Here is a 23,067-nt window from a genome sequence, read left to right on the forward strand (position 1 = left end):
TATTTTCAATCATTTGTTCCATGAGTTTTCACTGTAGAGTATTATCATCATCACCATTTTATATCTAAGGAAGCTGGTGCCTGAAGAGAGCAACTTAACTTTCCAATGTCACACAACTGGTAAGGGGAAGATATAGCATTAGAAACTATGAATGCACAGTCTGGGCTCCTAACCACCATGCACATAGCCTCATATAGTGTTCCAGGGTTCTGGTTCTTTTATCTCTTCTCCTTCCACTGCATACATCCCCAAAACCTTTCACAAAAGTGACTATGATGAGAATTTTCGAGTCTGTATCTCCAATCATCAGCTCTCTCTTCCCACTCTCAACAGGCCCAAGCTTGTTCACTGTACTGTTCCTGCTCCTCCTGCTTCCCTGATGGTGACTGCCATCACCAGCCACCCAGATCTGCTGATAAAAGCCTTCCTCCAGATCATATTTTAGGTTCCTTCAACTGATCAATATGAGAAAAGTTTAATGACTAAATCAGACTAAAACATTCTAATTTGTATATTCTTTAGATGTATCAGGAATCAAAAAAAATTTTTAACTGATTAGTTTCAACATTTTGCAGATTCAGCAAGCATAATGACTAATTTCAACTGAGTAAGTTTTTATAATTCCTCATAGTTTGTGTGTGTCTATATTATTTCTATGTAACTATGTATTTGGATATAGATATACACATAGTTTTCATACACATGACATACAAATTTTGGCTGCCTTAATCTTCAATGTGGTGAAGGCTTGTTTGGGTATAGTTAGCCATCAGCAAGAAAAATCCTGTATTACCAATACTATCACCTATGTGAGCTAGCAAGCACAAATTAAACAGATGTGATCTGAAATTGCTGTGTAATAACATTCGGTAATATTACTTACTTGCCAATAGTACCTAAGCTGACTTAACCATTCAAAGTCCGAGTCATCATTAACTTTCTTTTTAACAAGTGTTGTGAGAACATCTCTAGCATGGACATCCAGCACCACAAGGGCTCCCAGAGTAACACGATTTTGCTTGGACAATTTGCCACGAACCAACGTGACAATATCATCAATTTGCTTGTTACATCTTTCCAAATATTCCTCAAGGGCCTGAAAGAAAATAAGATATAATTACTCAATGTGGTCAGAATCCCTTTGAACAAAAATTTTTTGACCTAGCACATATACAGAGTAGAGTATTATCTACATTTTTATCATAACTTGCAATACGACATAACTTAAAAATAATCAATTTCTTTTTACTACAAAGGTATTAGGTTTTCAATGGCAACGATCTTTCAATTGAAAAATCTTTCAGTGGGAAAGACTGAAGGCAAAAGGAGAAAGAGGCAGCAGAGGATAAGATGGTAAGATAACATCACTGACTCAATAAACATGAATATGAGCATACTCCAGGAGATAGTGGAGGATAGAGGAGCCTGGAATGCTACAGTCTATGAGGTCACAGAGTTGAAGATGACTTAGCAACTGAACAAGAAAAACAAATTAGGTGAACAATCTCAATCAGGCCAGATTGAGTAAACATACATGGTCTGTGGCTATCCAACACCCTTCCCTTTCCGCTTTTCACGCCTGTATGTTCTGTGGTTGTGGTGAGCTGTCAGTCATATTGTCCCATCTCCAAAGCAACATGAAGGAGGGTATGTGTGACTAACCAGAGTGAATCACAATTCTTTCCAAGGACTACTATACTGATAGGAAGAAAAGTGCTTTTCACAAGACTTGGAAGACTCTGAGTACACCAATCTGAAGTTACTGAAAGCCTTCACCCTCACTGCAGAATAAAGCCCATAGAGACCAGCAGAGATGAAAAACAGACAACAAGAGAGAAACTGCAACAGTGATGAACAGAGATCCTAATTCCAAATGCTCCATCTTAGATCCCATGAGTCCTTCTAGTACTCACAGGGAGCTGTGAGTACCAAAAGCTTCTGAGTAGGATTTCATGCTGGGAAAGACTGAGGGCAGGAGGAGAAGGCAGCGACAGAGGATGAGATGGCTGGATGGCATCACTGATTCAATGGACATGCGTTTGAGCAAACTCCAGGAGATAGTGAAGGACAGGGAAAACTGGTGTGTTGCAGTCCATTACGTCACAGACACGACTTAGCGACTGAACAACAAGAATCTACTATTTACATTAGCAGAATATATTTTTTCTTTACTAGAAAAGCCAAACTTAGAACTAAAATTTAGCTTCAAACTGTGATAAATTAAGTTCTTTAGGAACTATACCATATGAATCAATGAGAATTCAGATCAGCTAAATTGAAAAAATCATGATACTAAATTGTTTTTGTTATATTTTCTTCATTGTAAACTGTTCTGTACAGTAAACTAATGAATCTAAAAATAACTACTATTATATAATCTGCCAAAATGAACCTGGTCTGGAATAAAATACTTTTATCATACCTCTGTTCAGTTCAGTTGCTCAGTCATGTCTGACTTTTTCTGATCCTATGGACTGCAGCACACCAGGCTTCCCTGACTATCACCAACTGTTGGAGCTTGCTCAAACTCATGTCCATTGAATTGGTGATATGCACAATGATACATTTACTCAAAATCATATAAATATTTTCAATAACCCAAGTTTTTATTACTTCATGTATTTTTAGCCCTCTAATGCCTCATACTGACTAGTTCCACAGTCAATATTCTTTGAATAAATAAATGGAAATGGATCCAGAGGGGAACAGGTCCTCTGGGAGCAGGACAGACAACAAGGTGCCATTATAGCATTAAGCTCTAGACAACTTGGGGTGTCTGCGGCGAGTGGAAATGCCTAGTCTTCTCTGAGGCTGCCAAGAAGTCTCCAGCTACTCAAGTAAAGTCATCGGTTTCAGATGTGAACCACACATTAATTAGGGGAAAAGTTATCAACACATAAAATACAAAAACATATGCTATCCTCCCAAGATAGAACTACATATGAAATTTTCTTAAATCATCAGTGCTTTTGGATCCTAAAACATGTGCCCCTCCTGATGCTGCTACAGAACTTAAATAAGCCAAATATGCATGTGATGTGACAGGGACAAGGCACACAGGAGCAGATGAAGGGCATACTCATGCAGAGTATTCACAAGCAGAGGAAAAAGAAAAGAATTTTTAAGGACACATACAAAGCCTAATGTCATTCCATGAAATTTAGCTATGTAAAACACCACAAAATACAACAGAAGAGAACAATCTAGCAAGCAACAGCAAAGACTCTCTGCTGCTGCTACTGCTGCTAAGTCGCGTCAGTCGTGTCCGACTCTGTGCGACCCCATAGATGGCAGCCCAACAGGCTCCCCCGTCCCTGGGATTCTCCAGGCAAGAACACTGGAGTGGGTTGCCATTTCCTTCTCCAATATTGGAGAAGAAAAGACTCTAAATCCCACTAAATTACAGCTTTAGAGGACCTACATCTATGAAGCTGAGTTCCCCTGGAATAACAGTCACTCAAGGCATGGATTCTCCTTTTGTCTTTCTGTGTGAATGGTTCTATATGTGTACCATATTAAGTGACAGAAAAAATGGAGTAAACTAATAAAAAAATAAATAATAATAATAAACTAATAAAAACTAATAAAAATGACAGTTTCACTTTTCACTTTCATGCATTGGAGAAGGAAATGGCAACCCACTCCAGTGTTCTTGCCTGGAGAATCCCAGGGACAGGGGACCTGCCCTGGTGGGCTGCCGTCTATGGGGCCGCACAGAGTCAGACACGACTGAAGCAACTTAGCAGCAGCAGCAGCAGCAGTTTTGAGCAGAGGACACATTGAAATGGGATGACTTGAATTGTGTGTCTCTTGAGATTCAAATTATGCTTGGGACGTAAGTAGAAACAAGAAAGGTTTACACTTAAATCCTCTACTTCAACTCCTACCAGAGAAAAATATGGTTTTGGCAGATGGGTGCAGTTTAATTGACACATTTAAACTGAAGAAACATGGAAGATGCCCGTGAATTTGCCCAATTTGTTCACACTTGTTCCTTTGTCCCCTCTATTTCCCACAACAGTGAATGAGAAAGCTGTCCTGGTGGTTTGGGGACAGCAAGGAGTAAGAACCAGAAGGCCACACGTATCCCCAGTAACCCACACTGGCAGTGGAGGAATCCCTTTGTGTGGGGAGGTGGCTGAATGGTAGCTTCAGAGTGAAAAGACGAAATGAAGTTTCTGGACCCACTGGGTAAAAAAGGAAAATGCACATGGAGACAGAGAGCCAAGACTCCAGGAGTATCCAAGGGCTTATTGCAGTAAGAGAAACCCTCACTCCCGTGCTTTGATTTCCAGGAAGAAAGACTTTTCCCCCTAAAATCCTCGATTTCCTGCCCCACATCTTCATTTTTCCCCAGAGGAGAAATAAGTGACTTGTTGGTAAGTTGGAATCAACTAAGCATGTGTTACTCAGCTCCTTCCTCTATGACATCTGCTTGCTTACAAGGAATACAAGACTCTCAAACCCAACACTCAGTGTTCCACAATACCTTACACACAATAATGCCAAACTCCATGTAAAAAAAAAAAAAAAAATGTTTAAAACTCATGGTTTTAAACAACATCTGCAATTGCTGGATTCTGATTGGCCCATCAGTCAAGTGAAAGTTGATCTGCTTGAAATCCTACTTTAAGGATAAGAATGTTGCACTGAAGGCAGTTTCTGTTTGTAATTAATAATAGCAATTCAATTAATAATAGTATATTCATATATCTTCTAGAATAATTAAAATCAAACTTTACTCAAAATGTTAACTAAAAAATAATACAAAAAAATAAAAATAGTCAAAACAAGTCCATTAATATCTTCTCTTCATAGGGCTTCCCAGGATCTCCTTGCAGTACAAGGGACTCTCAAGAGTCTTCTCCAAAACCACAGTTCAAAAGCATCAATTCTTCGGTGCTCAGCTTTCTTCACAGTCCAACTCTCACATCCATACATGACCACTGGAAAAACCATAGCCTTGACTAGACGGACCTTTGGTGGCAAAGTAATATCTCTGCTTTTCAATATGCTATCTAGGTTGGTCATAACTTTCCTCCCAAGGAGTAAGTATCTTTTAATTTCATGGCTGCTATCACCATCTGCAGTGATTTGGGGGCCCAGAAAAATAAAGTCTGACACTGTTTCCCCTGTTTCCCCATCTATTTCCCGTGAAGCAATGGGACCGGATGCCATGATCTTAGTTTTCTGAATGTTGAGCTTTAAGCCAACTTTTTCACTCTCCTCTTTCACTTTCATCAAGAGGCTTTTTAGTTCCCCTTCACTTTCTGCCATGAGGGTGGTGTCATCTGCATATCCGAGGTTATTGATATTTCTCCCAGCTATCTTGATTCCAGCTTGTGCTTCTTCCAGACCAGTGTATCTCATAATGCACTCTGCATATAAGTTAAATAAGCAGGGTGACAATATACAGCCTTGACATACTCCTTTTCCTATTTGGAACCAGTCTGTTGTTCCATGTCCAGTTCCAACTGTTGCTTCCTGACCTACATACAGGTTTCTCAAGAGGCAGGTCAGATGGTCTGGTATTCACATCTCTTTCAGAATTTTCCAGTTTATTGTGATCCACACAGTCAAAGGCTTTGGCATAGTCAATAAAGCAGAAATAGATCTTTTTCTGGAAATCTCTTGCTTTTTCGATGATCCAGCGGATGTTGGCAATTTGATATCTGGTTCCTCTGCCTTTTCTAAAACCAGCTTGAACATCTGGAAGTTCAGGGTTCATGTATTGCTGAAGCCTGGCTTAGAGAATTTTGAGCATTACTTTGCTAGTGTGATTGCAGCCATGAAATTAAAAGACGCTTACTCCTTGGAAGGAAGTTAGACCAACTTAGATAGCATATTCAGAAGCAGAGACATTACTTTGCCAACAAAGGTCCGTCTAGTCAAGGCTATGGTTTTTCCAGTGGTCATGTATGGATGTGAGAGTTGGACTATGAAGAAAGCTGAGTGCCGAAGAATTGATGCTTTTGAACTGTGGTGTTGGAGAAGACTCTTGAGAGTCCCATGGACTGCAAGGAGATCCACCCAGTCCATTCTGAAGGAGATTAGTCCTGGGTGTTCTTGGAAGGACTGATGCTAAAGCTGAAACTCCAATACTTTGGCCACCTTATGTGAAGAGTTGACTCTGAAAAGAGTCATCAGAAAAGACTCTGATGCTGGGAGGGATTGGAGGCAGCAGGAGAAGGGGACGACAGAGGATGAGATGGCTGGATGGCATCACTGACTCGATGGACAAGAGTTTGGGTGAACTCCAGGAGTTGGTGATGGACAGGGAGGCCTGGTGTGCTGCGATTCATGGAGTCACAAAGAGTCAGACATGACTGAGGGACTGAACTGACTGACTGACTTATTAGTGTGTGCTGCTGCTGCTGCTACTGCTAAGTTGCATCAGTCATGTCCGACTCTGTGGGACCCCATAAATGGCACCCAACAGGCTCCTCCGTACCTGGGATTCTCCAGGCAAGAATACTGGAGTGGGTTGCCATTTCCTTCTCCAATTAGTGTGTGAGATGAGTGCAATTGTGCAGTAGTTTGAGCATTCTTTGGCATTGCCTTTCTTTGGGATTGGAATGAAAACTGACCTTTTCCTGTCCTGTGGCCACTGCTGAGTTTTCCAAATTTGCTGGCATATTGAGGGCAGCACTTTCACAGCATCATCTTTCAGGATTTGAAATAGCTCAACTGGAATTCCATCACCTCCACTAGCTTTGTTCATAGTGGTGCTTTCTAAGGCCCACTTAACTTCACATTTCAGGATATCTGGCCCTAGGTGAGTGATCACACCATTGTGATTATCTGGGTCATGAAAATCTTTTTTGTACAGTGCTTCTGTGTATTCTTGCCACCTCTTCTTAATATCTTCTGCTTCTGTTAGGTCCATACCATTTCTGTCCTTTATTGAGCCCATCTTTGCATGAAATGTTCCCTTGGTATCTCTAGTTTTCTTGAAGAGATCTCTAGTCTTTCACATTCTATTTTTTCCTCTATTTCTTTGCATTGATCACTGAGGAAGGCTTTCTTATCTCTTCTTGCTATTCTTTGGAACTCTGCATTCACATGGGTATATGATCCCCTGGAGCAGGAAATGGCAACTCACTCCAGTATTCTTGCCTGGAGAATCCCATGGACAGAGGAGCCTGGCAGGCTACAGTCCCTAGGCTCGCAAAGAATCAGACATGACTGAAGCAACTTAGCACAGCATACTTCATAGTGTAGTTTTATTGAGGGCATAAAAGAGAATTATATTATGTAATTCCTCCTAATCCTTCTAAGTTTAGGAAGTTTCTTTGTCCTACTATCACTATTTTTGAAAGCATAAAAATGTATATAATAACAAGATTGAGGCTCCAGTATCCTTGGATTTTGGGTGGATGGTCTTAATTTTTTAGAATAATTGTATTTTGGCAATAATCACTATTAAAGAAATGCTGAAAAACCTTGGGTCTATAAAAACCTACCTCTTGTCCTTTTGCAATAGCTGTCTGTACTTCTAACGTCCAAAAGGTTTGGGATACACAGAGCACTGTTTGTCCAGGCCACTCTCTTACCCAGTTAATTCGTTCATTTTGTGTATAGGCAAGAATTGCATCTTTAATTACCTAATTGAAAAAGAAAATGCTTACAGGTAAACAGTTTCACACTTTACTTGAACAAGCTAAACAATGAAGAGCTAACTCCTAAATGGATTAACTTGTACTGCTCTACTTCTGACATTTTAGCCAATTATGAATATTCAAATCATGTGAGAAGACTATTTAAAGTTTTTTCATACACCTGTGAGCAAAAAAATATTTTATATTGCATTTTATTTTGCTGATATATAATCTATTTGTATGAACTATATTGTATTAAATATTTCTTTGACCAGCCAAAGATGTCTTAGATACTTTTGGATTGAAAAACAAAGGCAATTTTATTACAAAACATAAGTTCAAGTAAATCCAAAATGAGATCCTTCAAATTCAGATAATTACTTACTTTGAACTTAATCAGATCCCCACTCAGCCACGCGACATGTGTACATGCACATTAGGCAAACTACATAACTCCTCTAAAGTTTTTCCTATGTTTCCATATCTCGCTCCCTTTGATGACAAAGGCTATGCTGACAGGGTGGATGTAGACTTCATTCACAGAGAGTTGAGAGTTGCAAATTCAGGAAGTCTAAGTCATGTGCTTTGCTACATATGTTTTCAGTGGATCCATAGATCCACTTTTTCAATCAGTCTAATTTATTATATCAACCAAAAATAGTAAGGGCCAACAAAGGTCTGTCTAGTCAAGGCTATGGTTTTTCCAGTGGTCATGTATGGATGTGAGAGCTGGACTGTGAAGAAAGCTGAGTGCCGAAGAATTGATGCTTTTGAACTGTGGCATTGGAGAAGACTCTTATGAGTCCCTTGGACTGCAAGGAGATCCAACCAGTCCATTCTGAAGGAGATCAGTCCTGGGTGTCCTTTGGAGGGAATGATGCTGAAGCTGAAACTCCAGTACTTTGGCCACCTCATGCGAAGAATTGACTCACTGGAAAAGACCCTCATGCTGGGAGGGATTGGGGGCAGGAGGAGAAGGGGACAACAGAGGATGAGATGGCTGGATGGCATCACTGACTCAATGGACATGAGTTTGGGTGAACTCCGGGAGTTGGTGATGGACAGGGAGGCCTGGCGTGCTGAGGTTCACGGGGTCGCAAAGAGTCGGACACGACTGAGCGACTGAACTGAACTGAACTGAGGGAGAAGTGGGAAACTGTCCAAAAGATTTTATACCTATTGAAAAAATATAATTCAAGCAGATACTCAAATTATATTTGAGAGAAAGGGGCATTAAGGTACATGATGTATATTAAATACCTGGATTCCAATGAGTTTTTCAATAATATATGATAGAATTTGAAAACTTAGTGAAAATTGTGTTGATTAGGACCTGATGCCATGCTTCCTTTTAGTTCTTGCTCTCAAGCTTCCCTGATGAATCATGATTTTTACTCCTGGTAAGGAACTTGCATGATAAGTTCACACTATGGTAAAAAATGAATTTAACTGCTCAACTAATGTCTATTTGCCTCCATGACTTAAAATTCTCTAGTAGCAAAAAAAAAATATTACAAATGATTGAGATGATAATGTGTTAATGTGAGATGTGAAGTAACTGTTAATGATTTTCTAACATTTTGGTACATATGTTACATATGCACAGAACAAAAGAAAGCACCATAGAAACTGATGTGAAACTGTAGAGAGGTGCTTTCTAGACAAGACTAAAGATAGACCATGTAGATTAAAGTGTGCTACTACTGCTAAGTCACTTCAGTCGTGTCCGACTCTGTGCGACCCCATAGACGGCAGCCCACTAGGTTCCTCTGTCCCTGGGATTCTCCAGGCAAGAATACCGGAGTGGGTTGCCATTTCCTTCTCCAATGCATGAAAGTGAAAAGTCAAAGTGAAGTCGCTCAGTCGTACCCGACACTTAGCGACCCCATGGACTGAAGCCTACCAGGCTCCTCCGCCCATGGGATGTTCCAGGCAAGAGTACTGGAGTGGGTTGCCATTGCCTTCTCCAGATTAAAGTGTGTCTAATATCAAAAGCACAAGAAATGAGACGGACTCAAGACTAAAACCCAAGTTTTTTGTAATATGCATTGCTTGTCAAGTGAGTCATTACAAAAATAATACCACAGACCATATCTTTGCCTTCAATCTATTATAATTGAGTTGATAATTTATGACTCAGTTTCTAAATAACAGTGCATTTATCAGTAATACATTAACATTCTATCATCTTTACTAGAAATAATAATAAATATAGCCAGCTACCTTGTGGATGGATTTAATCATAACTCTCTCTAACTCAACCAACCACTTCTCCACTTGACCTCTGGCTTTGGCTGTTGAAATGGTGTCTATGAGTTCCACCACCTCTCCCTCACTACTTTTCATGTGAGTAATGTCCAAACTTTCTGTAAATTCCACCTTTGCAATTCCTTCAAAACATTTCTTCAAGTGAGGTTGCACTCTGTCAGGAAAAAGAATATTTAAAAGAATTAACCAAATAAAAGAATTCCCTAAATATCAATGTTCTGTGTATTCCAAACTTTATTCAAAATTCATAAATGTGCATTATGCATGATGTCCCTGCTAGATGCTGCAGATGAAGTGTTGAAGGGAAAAAAAAAACATATATACAGAATATACATACATGAGTCAAGTGGTAGGTCATCATTAATTGAATAATCACAAAAGACCTATAAAATTACAGCTATTATAAGAGCTACATGAGGCTTTGCTTCGAGCACAATGAATTGAAAGACATTAAAAGTAATATAAGGATCAAATCAATCTTGACCAACAGATAAAACACTAATCTGAAGAATCTTCAAATGCACCAAAGTATGTTGATATTTCAACAGGGATCTTCAGAGACTGCTTGCAAATTATACAACAGGATTAGAACTTTAAATAAATCAACTACTTGGAAGGTGCCCAACTTTGGTCTACACACTGTAATATAGATGGAACTGACTAAATTCCTCATTTTTGGCATGTTCTGGATTACTTATCTCTTACTCTGAAAACACAAGACACAAAACTAAGGATTGTCACAAATATCTAATCACTGTCTGATATATACTAGATACCCTTCTAAAGAGTCAAGAATCCGCTGTAGGGAGAAAAAGGTAAAAAACCTCAGCCATTATGGAGCTTATGTTCTGTTGGAGGAAATCAAACAGTAAGCAAATAGGCACATTATAGAGTAAGCCAGATGACAAAAGAAGCATGCTGGAAAAAAAAAAAAAAAGGCAGAGAAGGTAATCAGGAAAGGTGATTAGTGGGTGCTAGAAGGGGTTGCAATCTAATGAACAGGGAAGGCCTTCCTGAGTGGCAGGTATTTGAGCAGGTTTTGCAGAGTACATCATGTGAAATGCCAGACTGGATGAAACACAAGCTGAAATCAAGAATGCTGGGAGAAATATAAATAACCTCAGATATGCAGATGATATCATTCTAATGGCAGAAAGTGAAGAGGAACTAAAGAGCCTCTTGATGAAGGTGAAAGGAGAGAGTGAAAAAGCTAGCTTAAAAGTTAACATTCAAAAAACTAAGATCATGCCATCCAATCCCATCACTTCATGGCAAATAGATGGGGGAAAAAATGAAAACAGGGGCAGATTTTATTTTCTTGGTCTCCAAAATAACCGCGGATGATGACTGAGCCACGAAAGTAAAAGATGCTTGCTCCTTGGAAGAAAAGCTATGACAAACCTACACAGTGTATTAAAAAGCAGAGATATCATTTTGCTGACAAAGGTCTGTATAGTCAAAGCTATGGTTTTTCCAGTAGTCATGTAAGGATGTAAGACCTGGACCATAAAGAAGGCTGAGCACTGAAGAATTGATGCTTTTAAACTGTGGTACTGAAGAAGACTCTTGAGAGTCCCTTGGACAGCAAGGAGATCTAACCAGTCAAGCCTAAAGGAAATCAATCCAGAATATTCATTGGAAGGATTGAGGCTGAAGCTGAAGCTTCAAACCTTTGGTCACCTGATGCAAAGAGCCAACTCATTGGAAAAGACCCTGATGCTGGGAAAGATTGAAGGCAGGCAGAGAAGGGGATGACAGAGGATAAGATGGTTGGATGGCATCACTGACTCAATGAACATGAGTTTGAGCAAGCTCCGGAAGATAGTGAAGGACAGGGAAGCCTGGCGTGCTGCAGTCCACAGGGTCACAAAGAGCTGGACACAACTTAGCAACTGAATAACAACAACAAAAGAAGTCTTGTGAATATTTGGGTGAGGAGGATCCTAGGCCAAGAGAACAATACGCTGAGAGGAGGCTAACTCTTCTGTGGAAGAACTGCAAGGACTGTAGCAGAATAAACAAGAAGAAAACTAGTGGGGGATGAATAGGAAGGATCATGGTGTAGCACCTGGTGAGTGACTGCAAGGCACCGAGAGGGCACTAACTTTTCCTCTGCATGGGATGCAGAATAGTGATGTGTTCTGAAAAATCTGTAAGACAATATGTGATAAAAAGAGAAACCCACCCCAGACTTAGAAAAATATCATTCAATGGTATTTATGTTTTAATCATCAAATAAGTTGATTACAGGAATGATTTACAACAGTCTTAAGTTATTACATAAACATAATCATATATAACTGGAGAAGGAAATGGCAACCCACTCCCGTATTCTTGCCTGGAGAATCCCATGGACAGAGGAGCCTGGAGGGTTACAGTCCATGGGATCACAAAGAGTCAGACACAACTGAGCGACTAACATAAACAACAACAATCATATACAAGTCCTGCATTATTCTGAAAATTAAATTTAAGCAGATCAACTTAGCCATGTATGATGTATGCATTATGATATATATAGTAATATTGATATGCCTTACTTACCTAGTGGGATCTTTAGTCTCAGATAGGATCTCAAGAAGTTCATCATTAGACAAGAAAAAGAATCTGGGGAAGAAGAGACGTTTCTTTTCCAAATATTCATTAAGTCCTTTAAGAATGAGTTCCAAAAGCTCATTAGATTTTTTCAGCCTCTCCAGCATCCTCTCAATAGTTACAACTGACAGAACATGTTTATCCTAAAAATAAAAGAAAATTCACAACTCAAAAATGCTAGATACTGACTTCATATTATATTTGAGATTGCATGGTTTTAATATAACAAAGGTTACACAAATTTTAAAGTGAATACTTTTTTTTTTAAAAAGTGCTCTTGCATGGTGTAGATCTAACCAGCGTCTTTAATTACATAAAAGCCATGTTAACTGGATCCTCAGTTAACTAAACTTATTTTTGGTACTTAGCCAAAGTGAGTTTGCTATTCACTGAAAGATCAATCAAAAATTTCAACTGTAAATTGTTTCATACAGAAATTTGATTCCACTGCAGGAAAATGTTTTTGTTAATAGATTTTCAATGTGACTGGAAAGAAAGATAATTTTCTGCTTTGTTTTAAAATATAACAATATAATGGGAACACAGCAATTTAATCAAAGAACAAAATAATTATTAATACCTGTTTTTTCAGTAGAACAGGTTCATATGAAATATGCAACACATACAATTCACTTATCTTTAAAGTGGCGCAATTTTCTAAAGGCATTTTATTATATTTCCTAAGAGTTTTATACTTCAAATAAACATTTTAAAATGCACACAAAAGTCAGCATGACAGAGACTCAGGAAAATAATTTAATGTGCAATTCATTAAAAAAAAGTATGGAGTAGTATTCTTGTACTTCGTTTAAAAAACTAAAATGATGTTCTTAGAGTGCCACCTTCTGGAGAAGTATGTTTTTCTTTGTTGGGGGAAAAAAAAAAGAGTTGTTAATAAATGCGAAAAATTCCTTTCACAAATTAACAATGTTTTATTTTCAGCCAAAGAATATACCACAATTTGCTATTTTAGATCGGAGATTTTAAAGTTAAAAAATTCAGTTATTTAAAACAACGGTTCATATTTCTTTCCCTAAATATTATAATTACAAAAGAAATACTTCTGGAAACACTTAGCATTTGAGCAGGAAAAAAATTTTATTGAATTCCTCAGGTGAAACCTATTAATCTAGATCAGCTTAAGACTCTGAACCAAATATGCTAGTTCTGAATGAATATATGTGATAACCTATGTACCTTGGTATATGGTCTTAAGAAAAAAATATAGACAAGTAATCATTATCCTGACTAGGAACTCTCTTTCCATGAGAAGGTAAACAGAATAGAAACTGCATCTGATGAAGGAAATCACAGCCTTGTTCCTAACCGACATCCTTCTTACTACCTGTGTGACCTTGGATCATTTAACCGGAGCCTCTGTCTCTTTATCTTTAAAATGGGGATAAAAGCCATCTCTCAAAGTTGTTGAGGGTCAAATTAGACAAAATATTGGAAGCACCTAGTATGGTGCCTAGAACACACATACACTCGAAATCACCCTTTCCATTTCACCTTCTACAAATGCCTCTTGAAGAAAAACAGACAAACAGACACTACCCTGGGGGAATGGATGGAGCGAGTCACTTACACCCTGCTATCTATTCAATGGAGCTAAAATGAACATTTTATAAACTGCCTTCCTTCTGGTGAGATAATTATCATAGTGAAATAAAACTGGCTTTAAGTTCCACACTGGCACTGCCACAACATTCTGGTACAGAGTAAGCATTCCATAAATATCTGTTGACTGACTGAGTGAATGAGGATGAGTTCAGTTCACAGACACACAAAGCAACTCAGTTTTTCTGTACCAACAAAAGAAAGTTTTGAAGTTTTCCTACTGTACCAACTCATTAGCTAATGCTGTCAAGATAGAACAGTAAGATATTAAAACAGGAAGCTACCAGAAATGTGAAACTAAGTGCAACTCCTTTGACACTTTAATTACTTTTCATCTTCTGGAGAGGAAAAGAAATTATTAACTACCATATTTTTTTGGTTAAAGGATAATTCTACAAATTTTAGGTGTCTTCTTTTGCTTCCCAAGTATCACCACTCGCATCAGCTCAAATGATAAGCTACTGGCTAATTTACATTTCTAAACCAAACGCCGGTGATATCAGGGCCCGAAACTTTAATTGGGGGTATACAGAGGGCATTCTAATTACTGCTGCCATGAGAGGCTGCATAGAAAGTACACTTAATGGAATTAAGCTCAAGCCAGTTCACTAAACTTCCAGAAGCATAAACTTCCTAATCAGAAACCCCTAGACAACAGAAAACTGGTCAGATCTTCACTAAACCTATTAAGTATTAGAAAGGAAACATGGATTCACCAAGTAGATCTTTCTGCTCTCTTACAACTTTCAGATCCTTCGACCTCACCAAAAATAGAAATCCTTTCAAGATGCAGGATGTTTCTAGGATTACTCCAGCTCTTAGGACTCAGGACTTATCTAACACTGAATTTTTAGGGAAGGTTGTTCAGAATGAACTCAGAATTCTTAGAACTAGCAATAATTCAAGGATCAATCTCAATTTAATTATTCATTCACTCTGGACAAATATTTTTGGAGAGCCTGCTATCTCAGTGCTTGGGCCACAACTGTGAACAAAGCAAAGACCCCAGCCTCCAAGAGAAGACAGGTGATAAATAACAAAATAATTCATACATCATACAGTCAGTTAGAAGGTGATGAATGCTGCAAACAAGAAAAGGCGGCATCAGGATGGCCAGAAAAGGCAGAGGCAGGTTTCAATTTAAACACGGTGCTCAGTGTGAGCCTCTTTATAAAGGGAATAGTTGAGAAAAGACTCCAGGAAGCAAAGACACTGATCAGCTCTGCAGATATTTGGAAGAACAGGGTCCAGGAGGTACAAGGTTCTAGGGTGGAGTATGTTTGGCATGTGTGATTCAAAAAAGGAAGCTAGCGTGGCTAGAATAGAGTAAGTAAGGTGCAAAGTTATAAGGACAGAGAGGTAAAAGGGTAAAGTGAGTAAATCAAGAACTTCCTGCTCAATGAAACTACTGCTATGTCCCATACAGAAGCATTTATCCCCTGGATACTAAGATATTTCAACTAGCAAGACCAAAAGTTGGGAAGCAGAACTGTTGTGAGTCGTTTATTGGGTGAACTAGTATGAAAAGTCAACATCATTTTCACTCCTTAATTCCCAGATCCATGAACTGTGCCTATGGGAGCTGGTTGAGAATATGGGCTATGTATCCTCTAGAACTGCATGCCAAACTCACAAGCTCTTTTCTTCCTGCTCATATAGCAACTGAGTCTTCAACATGAGACATTCCACTTTTTATAAGGTCAATGTTCACATTAGGATCTGTAAATCTTAAAGAGTATCAGTCAACTGCCTCATTTCCTCTGTAATGTGAATTCCATAGCAGAAGCAGTATCGTATGGAAACTGAGACAATAAGTCATTCAGTAAGTCAATGAATGACAGTGTTGGCAGAAACTTGGAAAAGAAAGGAAAGTCCTCTGGTGCAGACAAATCACTGATCCCTTCTATTTTGAAACAGGTGCACTGTATTTAATTCCTTCTAAATGGCTGCCTGGTCCCTTCAGGTGTGATCCTGTGTCAGAAGCATTTTGTTTGTTTCTGATGTTGGCAGCTTGGATGCTCTGCAGTGTTGGGTAAGGGACAGCCCATGATGACAAATATTTCCATAATTCCCATCTCTGCCATTATGACTTCTTTGCTTGTAGCCTGGGTGACCACATATTCCCAGTTTGATGTGGAGAGTTCTGGCTTATGCTTGCTTTCCTGGCTTACTTATTAATTGCTCTGACTTTCAGAAGTTCTGCAGTTTGGGCAATATATTATGTGATTTTTCCATTTCACAGCTCACTGTGCATACAATGGCGTATGCTGGTTGACATTCACAAACAGATCAACTGGTCAACTCTATTAAGTGCCTCCTTTGGCAGCACTACCTTTTATTAAACATTTACATGGAGCACAAATATACTCATATTCTAGTCATTCTGTGATTCCTGATAGATCTCCTTATTACCAATCTTTCAATCTTGTTTCTTCTAAGTCCTTGATCATATAGGCAAACTGCTTACTACTGACTATGATCAATGTAGATCCATACTTCTGACCATCTCTATAGGCAAGGTCAAAAAAAACCCAAACAACTAATATTAATTGAAGTTGTACCCTCTGAAAGGATTCCCCTCCTACTACGCTTTGAGTCAATCCCCTAAGGTGGGGAGGGGTTGTAATTTTTGCTTCTGAATAATGCAAGCATATTTTGCAGAAACCTATAAACCAGTCTTTGTTTAAATCTTATTAAGGCAGGTTTTGGCAGAAATAAGTAAGTAAACAGAATGACTCACATCTCCGTGACTAGCTCATTGAAACATGAATGTCTGGTAAGTGCAGTCACATCAGTCCATTAGACTGCATCTAACTTTGGTTCTCCCCAGACAAGCACTATTACAATACAATACCTCCCACACTCCTTAGAATTCTGAAAAGGCTTCTGGCAAGGGAAGCTCTCAGTGTGAGAGTCAGGGCAACCAGAGTTCATCAAGTTCCCTCAAATATCCCCAATTCTTAGTTCTCACCATCCCACTCTTTCCCAATAAGGAAATTATCGTTCGCAGAACAGATCTGACAAGGCTGTGAATTAAATTACATTGTAATTTGGCAACCTGCTGGATCAGACTGTCATTTTTGGCTATGTCAGAACTGTAGCTATGAGAATTAAGAGGCTCTCTGAGGGCAATCATAGAAGCATCTTAATCCTCTGACCATATCTTGAGCAGAGAATTTAAGCCTTTAATTAGACCATTTCTTTAGTTTTCCCAGGGTTTTAGAAAAAATTCCGCCCATCTCACATCCCTTGTATTTCAAATTTGTACTGTATTGACCTGTTCCAGCAGCCACTTGGTCCACCAAAGCATTGCTTGTGAAACAGACTCTTCACTTCACGAGACTAGTAGCATAATTTGAGTAAGGGAATTTTGCCCCGCCTGCTAGGTACCACCAGTGTTCCACTTTCAGATGGTAACTAGATTTTAACCACCCTAAAGCCCAAGTGGGTCAGGTAGACAATCCTAGATCCCAACTTTGAGGTTTTGATACCTGTATTCAGAATTCAGTGCAGGATCTTTCTAGGTAATTAAGCAAAAACGAAATTTAACATAGGGAATTAAGTGATTAAAAAATCACTAAAAGGTCTAAGGGAGCACACTCCAGTCTGGTTTTCCAGAAAAACTCTGAGAACCCTGTGGAACTGATCTTCCGGAAGGGTTATTTCTGCCCCAGTAAGAACAAAAGGACACCACCAGTGGGACAACTGCATTCAAAAACACACCGTGGTGGCTGTGATTCTAGGATCAGAGAGCAGGGTCAGGAAGCCACCATCATCATCATCTTTAAGTACCCATCAAACTGGTGGCCAGACATTTAAGAAAAGGAAAAAAAAGAGACATTTTTTGACAGCAGAAATAGCTAAAATGGCAAGAAGATGGCTGTTGTATGCCTTCCAAATCCCCACCTAACCATCAAAATCAAATTTATTTCCAGAAACTTAGCTGTTAAGGAGTTTGGAAGACATAATTTTTAGCTTTCGAGCTCCCTAGAAACTGGTGAGATACTTGGTGCCAAGTCATATTTATGACAGTAAAAGGAAAAAGAAAAATAATGACCAAAAAATAATGGCCAAAAATATGATTTTGGCCTGAAAAACAGAAAGAGTAGTGTTCATATTTATTGAGATGGGGTTAGACTATAAAAGGAAAAAGTTTGGGGAGAATTTCAAGAGTGTCTTTTCCTGCCTTGTATGAAAGGGGCCACAAAAAGTAAGACACAACTGAGCGACTGAACTGAACTCAGGAAATAAAAAAGATTCATGTGGATCAAAAGTAATATTTGGATAAATGCAAATGATCATCCACTTCTTTCAACTCCAAATGATAGGCAATTTGTTGTTCCCATATTAGTTCCCACATTCTCTCTTCTCAGAGAGCCCCTAGAAAACTTTTCAAGTGCATGTAAAGACAGAAGGCTAATGTCTTCATCCAGAAGTCTGTGCTATCACCAGTATGCTGACCTGCTCCAGTGCTATCAGAACAAAAAAAGGCTCTGGGAGAAGGTGGTGTGGTGGGATGACCAGAGAGGTAAGGGCCATGTGCTCAAGGTTACTAAGAGGTAGAGAAGATGGATCCCACGTGCTGCAGACCCCAGGTGGAATTAAGGGCTACAAACCTGTGAAATACTGCTGTAGCATGGGGCAAAATACATATGAGAAGAACGTGGCAAAAGCCATCACTGGTCAATCAGTGTGAAGATGAAGCCAAGGATGACAAAACCTAGGGGAGATGCTCAAGGTAGAATCTCTTGGCAACCAGAACTTGTCCGGGTCTTAACCTGTGCACTACGAGTTAATCTGTGGACTTCACCTGCCCATAGTTGGTCAAAAATCTAGACCAGTTGTGATGACCAAGAGTAAAGGCACAATGCGAGGGCATCAGAGACATGATGTCATCCAAATCATGACCACCAACAAAAAGAGCAGATAATTTGGCTGGATCAGTTACACCAGTGAATTTTTCTTTCTCCCTTTATTTTTTTCCTTTCCTCTTTCTACTTTCTCCCCCTCCCTTTACCTCATCCATACCTCCTCCCTGTCCCAGTACCTGGTGATAAGAATAGGAAAGAGAAAAGCAGTGCAGGACAGCACAGTCCCCACCCACACACTCCAAAGAGGCCTCAGGTGTACCTGACTATGTGGAAGAGAAGAGCTCTAAATATAACATGAGACTGAGGTTCTCAAATAGGTATAGCTCAGTCTTCAAAGGCAAAATTATCCTAACCAAAAGTGGCTGGAAAATTCTGGAATTACACTGAACTTTCAGTAGGAGAGCCTTTCCCAGTGAGAAACAGCCTTTGGCCAAGCATAGTTGGGAGAAGATACCAAAACATAAAATTATTTCATGTTTATGCCATAAGGAATCAAAACAACCTCAATCAAGCCATTTATATTAATAATATCATTTACATTGTTTTTAACCTCTGAGCCTTTTCTCTTGGCATAGTTCTAAAAGGACATTTAGAAACCCCATCACTTCATGGGAAATAGATGGAGAAACAGTGGAAACAGTGTCAGACTTTATTTTTGGGGGGCTCCAAAATCACTGCAGATGGTGATTGCAGCCATGAAATTAAAAGATGTTTACTCCTTGGAAGGAAAGTTATGACCAAACTAGATAGCATATTCAAAAGCAGAGACATTACTTTGCCAACAAAGGTCCGTCTAGTCAAGGCTATGGTTTTTCCAGTGGTCATGTATGGATGTGAGAGTTGGACTGGGAAGAAAGCTGAGCACTGAAGAATTGATGCTTTTGAATTGTAGGGTTGGAGAAGACTCTTGAGAGTCCCTTGGACTTCAAGGAGATCCAAGCAGTCCATTCTAAAGGAGATCAGTCTTGGGTGTTCATTGGAAGGACTGATACTAAAGCTGAATCTCCAATACTTTGGCCACCTCATGTGAAGAGTTGACTCATTGGAAAAGACCCTGATGCTGGGAGGGATTGGGGGCAGGAGGAGAAGGGGACAACAGAGGATGAGATGGCTGGATGGCATCACCAACTCGATGGACATGAGTTTGAGTGAACTCCGGGAGTTGGTGATGGACAGGGAGGCCTGGTGTGCTGCGATTCATGGGGTCGCAAAGAGTCGGACACGACTGAGCGACTGAACTGAACTGAAGGGTGAAAGTGATGACTTTTTGTACCAAGCACTTAATCCAGTGACCTCTGGATTGTACAGATCATCCTCATTAGCCTTCCTAAGAGAATATGGACTTAGGTTTATTTTAAGGCTTTGGAGAGTATAGACAAAAGCTGTCCTGATGCTAACATACTGAAAAAAAAAAGAAAATGTAAAGAAAGTTGAGGAAGATAATCAAAACTTATAGCAAAAGTAAATGAAGTGTCATGCAAAGAAAACTGTTTATTTGGGAATGAGAGTAAGTAATGCTTTTTTGTTAATATGTTTTTAATTCAGCAGTTTTATAGAATTAAAAGTCTGTTTCCATTATTACTAGTCTCAGTATAGCTGCTCTTTCAAGGCATTGAACTATTAAATTTTCTTAGCAATATGAATTTTGAAGAGCATTTTGGTGAAATGCCTGATTCGGATTCCTTGGTGGCTCAGCCAGTAAAGCGTCTGCCTGCAATGCGGGAGACCTGGGTTCAATCTCTAGGTCGGGAAGATCCCCTGGAGAAGGAAATGGCAATCCACTCCAGTACTCTGGCCTGGAAAATACCATGGACAGAGGAGCCTGGTAGGCTACAGTCCATGGGGTTGCAAAGTGTCTGACACGACTAAGCGACTTATTTTGATCAAATGCCAAAAAATTTTTTTTAACTTTTAAAATTATATTAACTAGAAGAATACAAGCATCTGCTTTATTCTTTTGGGGGGGGCAACGAAAATGGGGGGCAACATCATCCTCTTCCAAACAAAAACATATACATGTTACAAGGATTTTTCCATGTTGTAAGGAAACAATATATAAAAGGAGAAGCTAAATTTACAAAGCAAATTAATTAGAAATGAATAAAAAAAATGTGACTTATCAGTAGGTTCTTTAAATATGGAATTCCAATGGGATTAATTCTACAAAATTTTGGTTTATACAATGTTTTGCTTCAAGTATTATTACATAAAATAAACTTATTAAATAAACAGACCCATGTCCATCTTATGGGATATTTTCCTACCAAATCATATAGTTGTCATTGTTACAATATTATCAACATTTAGGATTATAGTCACAATTTTAAAAGTTTAAATTATAAAAATAAACATATTTCCATTTTAGGATAGAAAAAAATTTAAGATAATCCTCTCCCTACTTTATAATAAACTTGTATCAATATTTGATCAAAATACCAATAGAGAAATTCACATTCATTTAATGATATAATAACTAATATTTCTTCTATTTTAATCTTAACATCCACTAACACACAAACTATGCTTTGCAGGCATGTCTTTTGAACTGAATGTAAACCATACTTTCTTGAGTGTTACTGGTTTTCATTAAATTCTCTCAAAGTATAATTTCTCCACTGTATCTGTGCGTTGCTTGATTGATAGACTGCATTTTGTTTGTATCTTTAGAGAGAGAGAGATATAGATATATATATATATATATCTTTGCAGCTCTTTCTTTTTAAGTCCCTACAGAGAAACTTCTTGATTGAGTGATTGGCATGCTGCTTTCTTTCTCACCGCAGAGCACTTCAGAGGTGGTGCAGCCATAATGTGGGAGCCAGAGAATAGACAGGACACCCCATGCTGGGTATGCGTTGCTATCTTTCTACCAGAGCATCTGGTAAGAACCACTGCTAGAACCACTGTCATTAAATGATGCAAGTTCAATTTGGACCTCAAGAAGTAATCAGGACAGAACACCTATTTTCCTTTTGATGTTTCTTGCTCCTGGGATTCTAAAATAATATCTAATGTGGGATATTAGACATGTAGGGGAAAGACAATGGCTTACTTGGATTGTTTTGGAAAAAATGTTACTTCAACAAAGTAATCATGTTCTCACGGATTTGTACCTACTTGTAGGACACTTTTCATTATATCTCTCCATGTTTTATCCACCGTTGTAAATCGCCTCCCTTCCTCAGGCATTTGAGACATAATGTCTGGAGAACTAAAAATGGGCTCCAAATACAGCCACGTGGCTTGGACCTTGAGCCATTCATCCAGAATCTCCTGAAGCAGCAGGAGCTTGCCCTCCCACTCCCTGAGGAGCAAAACACAGTGGTGCTTATCAAAAGCAAATCAAGAAATGTTTCACACAATAAAACTCAAAACTAGACTGTTAACAGTACATGCAATGTTGTTATGCCAATTTCCATTCATCTACCTACAATCAAAGATAAATCACTAGATGGGCTCTATAAAGTCTGTATCTAAATAATAGCATCAACATTTATGCTAATACAAATGCACCTATCTACAAACGGATTGGTTTCTATATATGTCATCTCAATAAACCTTTCTGCAATCCAATTCCGTGCCAAAGAGTATGAGTTAAGAATGAGATTTTGGAGATAGTAATGGTATTCTCAATCAAAGGCACTCTGAACTTCTTCTTAGGAAAGGTAATTACATCCAAGATTCATTCTGGATGAATGAATTCTGTTTTTTCATTTTTTAAAAAATTTGGACCCATAACAGCTATCTTTCCAAGAGAAAATATTCAATTGATAAGATATAACAGGCATTTAAAGAAAATTCTACACAATCATAAGTATATTCTGTTCTGTTCAGTTGCTAAGTCGTGTCTGGCTATTTGTGACCCCATATATTAGTGTGGCATTTTTGAATTAAAATGAATTATTGGCTCATTTATAAATACAGAGGGAAAAATGACTAAATTTCCTTAAGAATAAATATTATAATTATAGCATAAACTAACAATTTTACAATCACAGTTCTAAGGTCTTTGTGTGTATTTGCTCTATCCTCACAACAACCCTCAGAGGCAGGGTCCAGAATGTAATATTTATTTACCAGTAGGGATATTAAGGTACATAGAGGTAAGCATCAAG

General features: G+C 38.7%; 1 protein-coding gene across 1 annotated transcript in view; it reads right to left on the minus strand.

Moving 5' to 3' along the window:
- Nucleotides 1–23,067, minus strand: part of DNAH7 (dynein axonemal heavy chain 7) — a 273,330-nt gene that overhangs the window by 173,220 nt on the left and 77,043 nt on the right. The window contains exons 19-23 of the mRNA XM_027563310.1: nt 22,070–22,256; nt 12,411–12,604; nt 9,822–10,020; nt 7,464–7,604; nt 884–1,096 (exon numbers count right to left, since the gene is read on the minus strand). Of these exons, the coding sequence (XP_027419111.1) occupies nt 884–1,096; nt 7,464–7,604; nt 9,822–10,020; nt 12,411–12,604; nt 22,070–22,256 (934 nt within the window). The remainder of the gene's footprint in view (nt 1–883; nt 1,097–7,463; nt 7,605–9,821; nt 10,021–12,410; nt 12,605–22,069; nt 22,257–23,067) is intronic.

The sequence above is a fragment of the Bos indicus x Bos taurus genome, chromosome 2, assembly GCF_003369695.1.
Source record: "Bos indicus x Bos taurus breed Angus x Brahman F1 hybrid chromosome 2, Bos_hybrid_MaternalHap_v2.0, whole genome shotgun sequence".
NCBI lineage: Eukaryota > Metazoa > Chordata > Mammalia > Artiodactyla > Bovidae > Bos > Bos indicus x Bos taurus.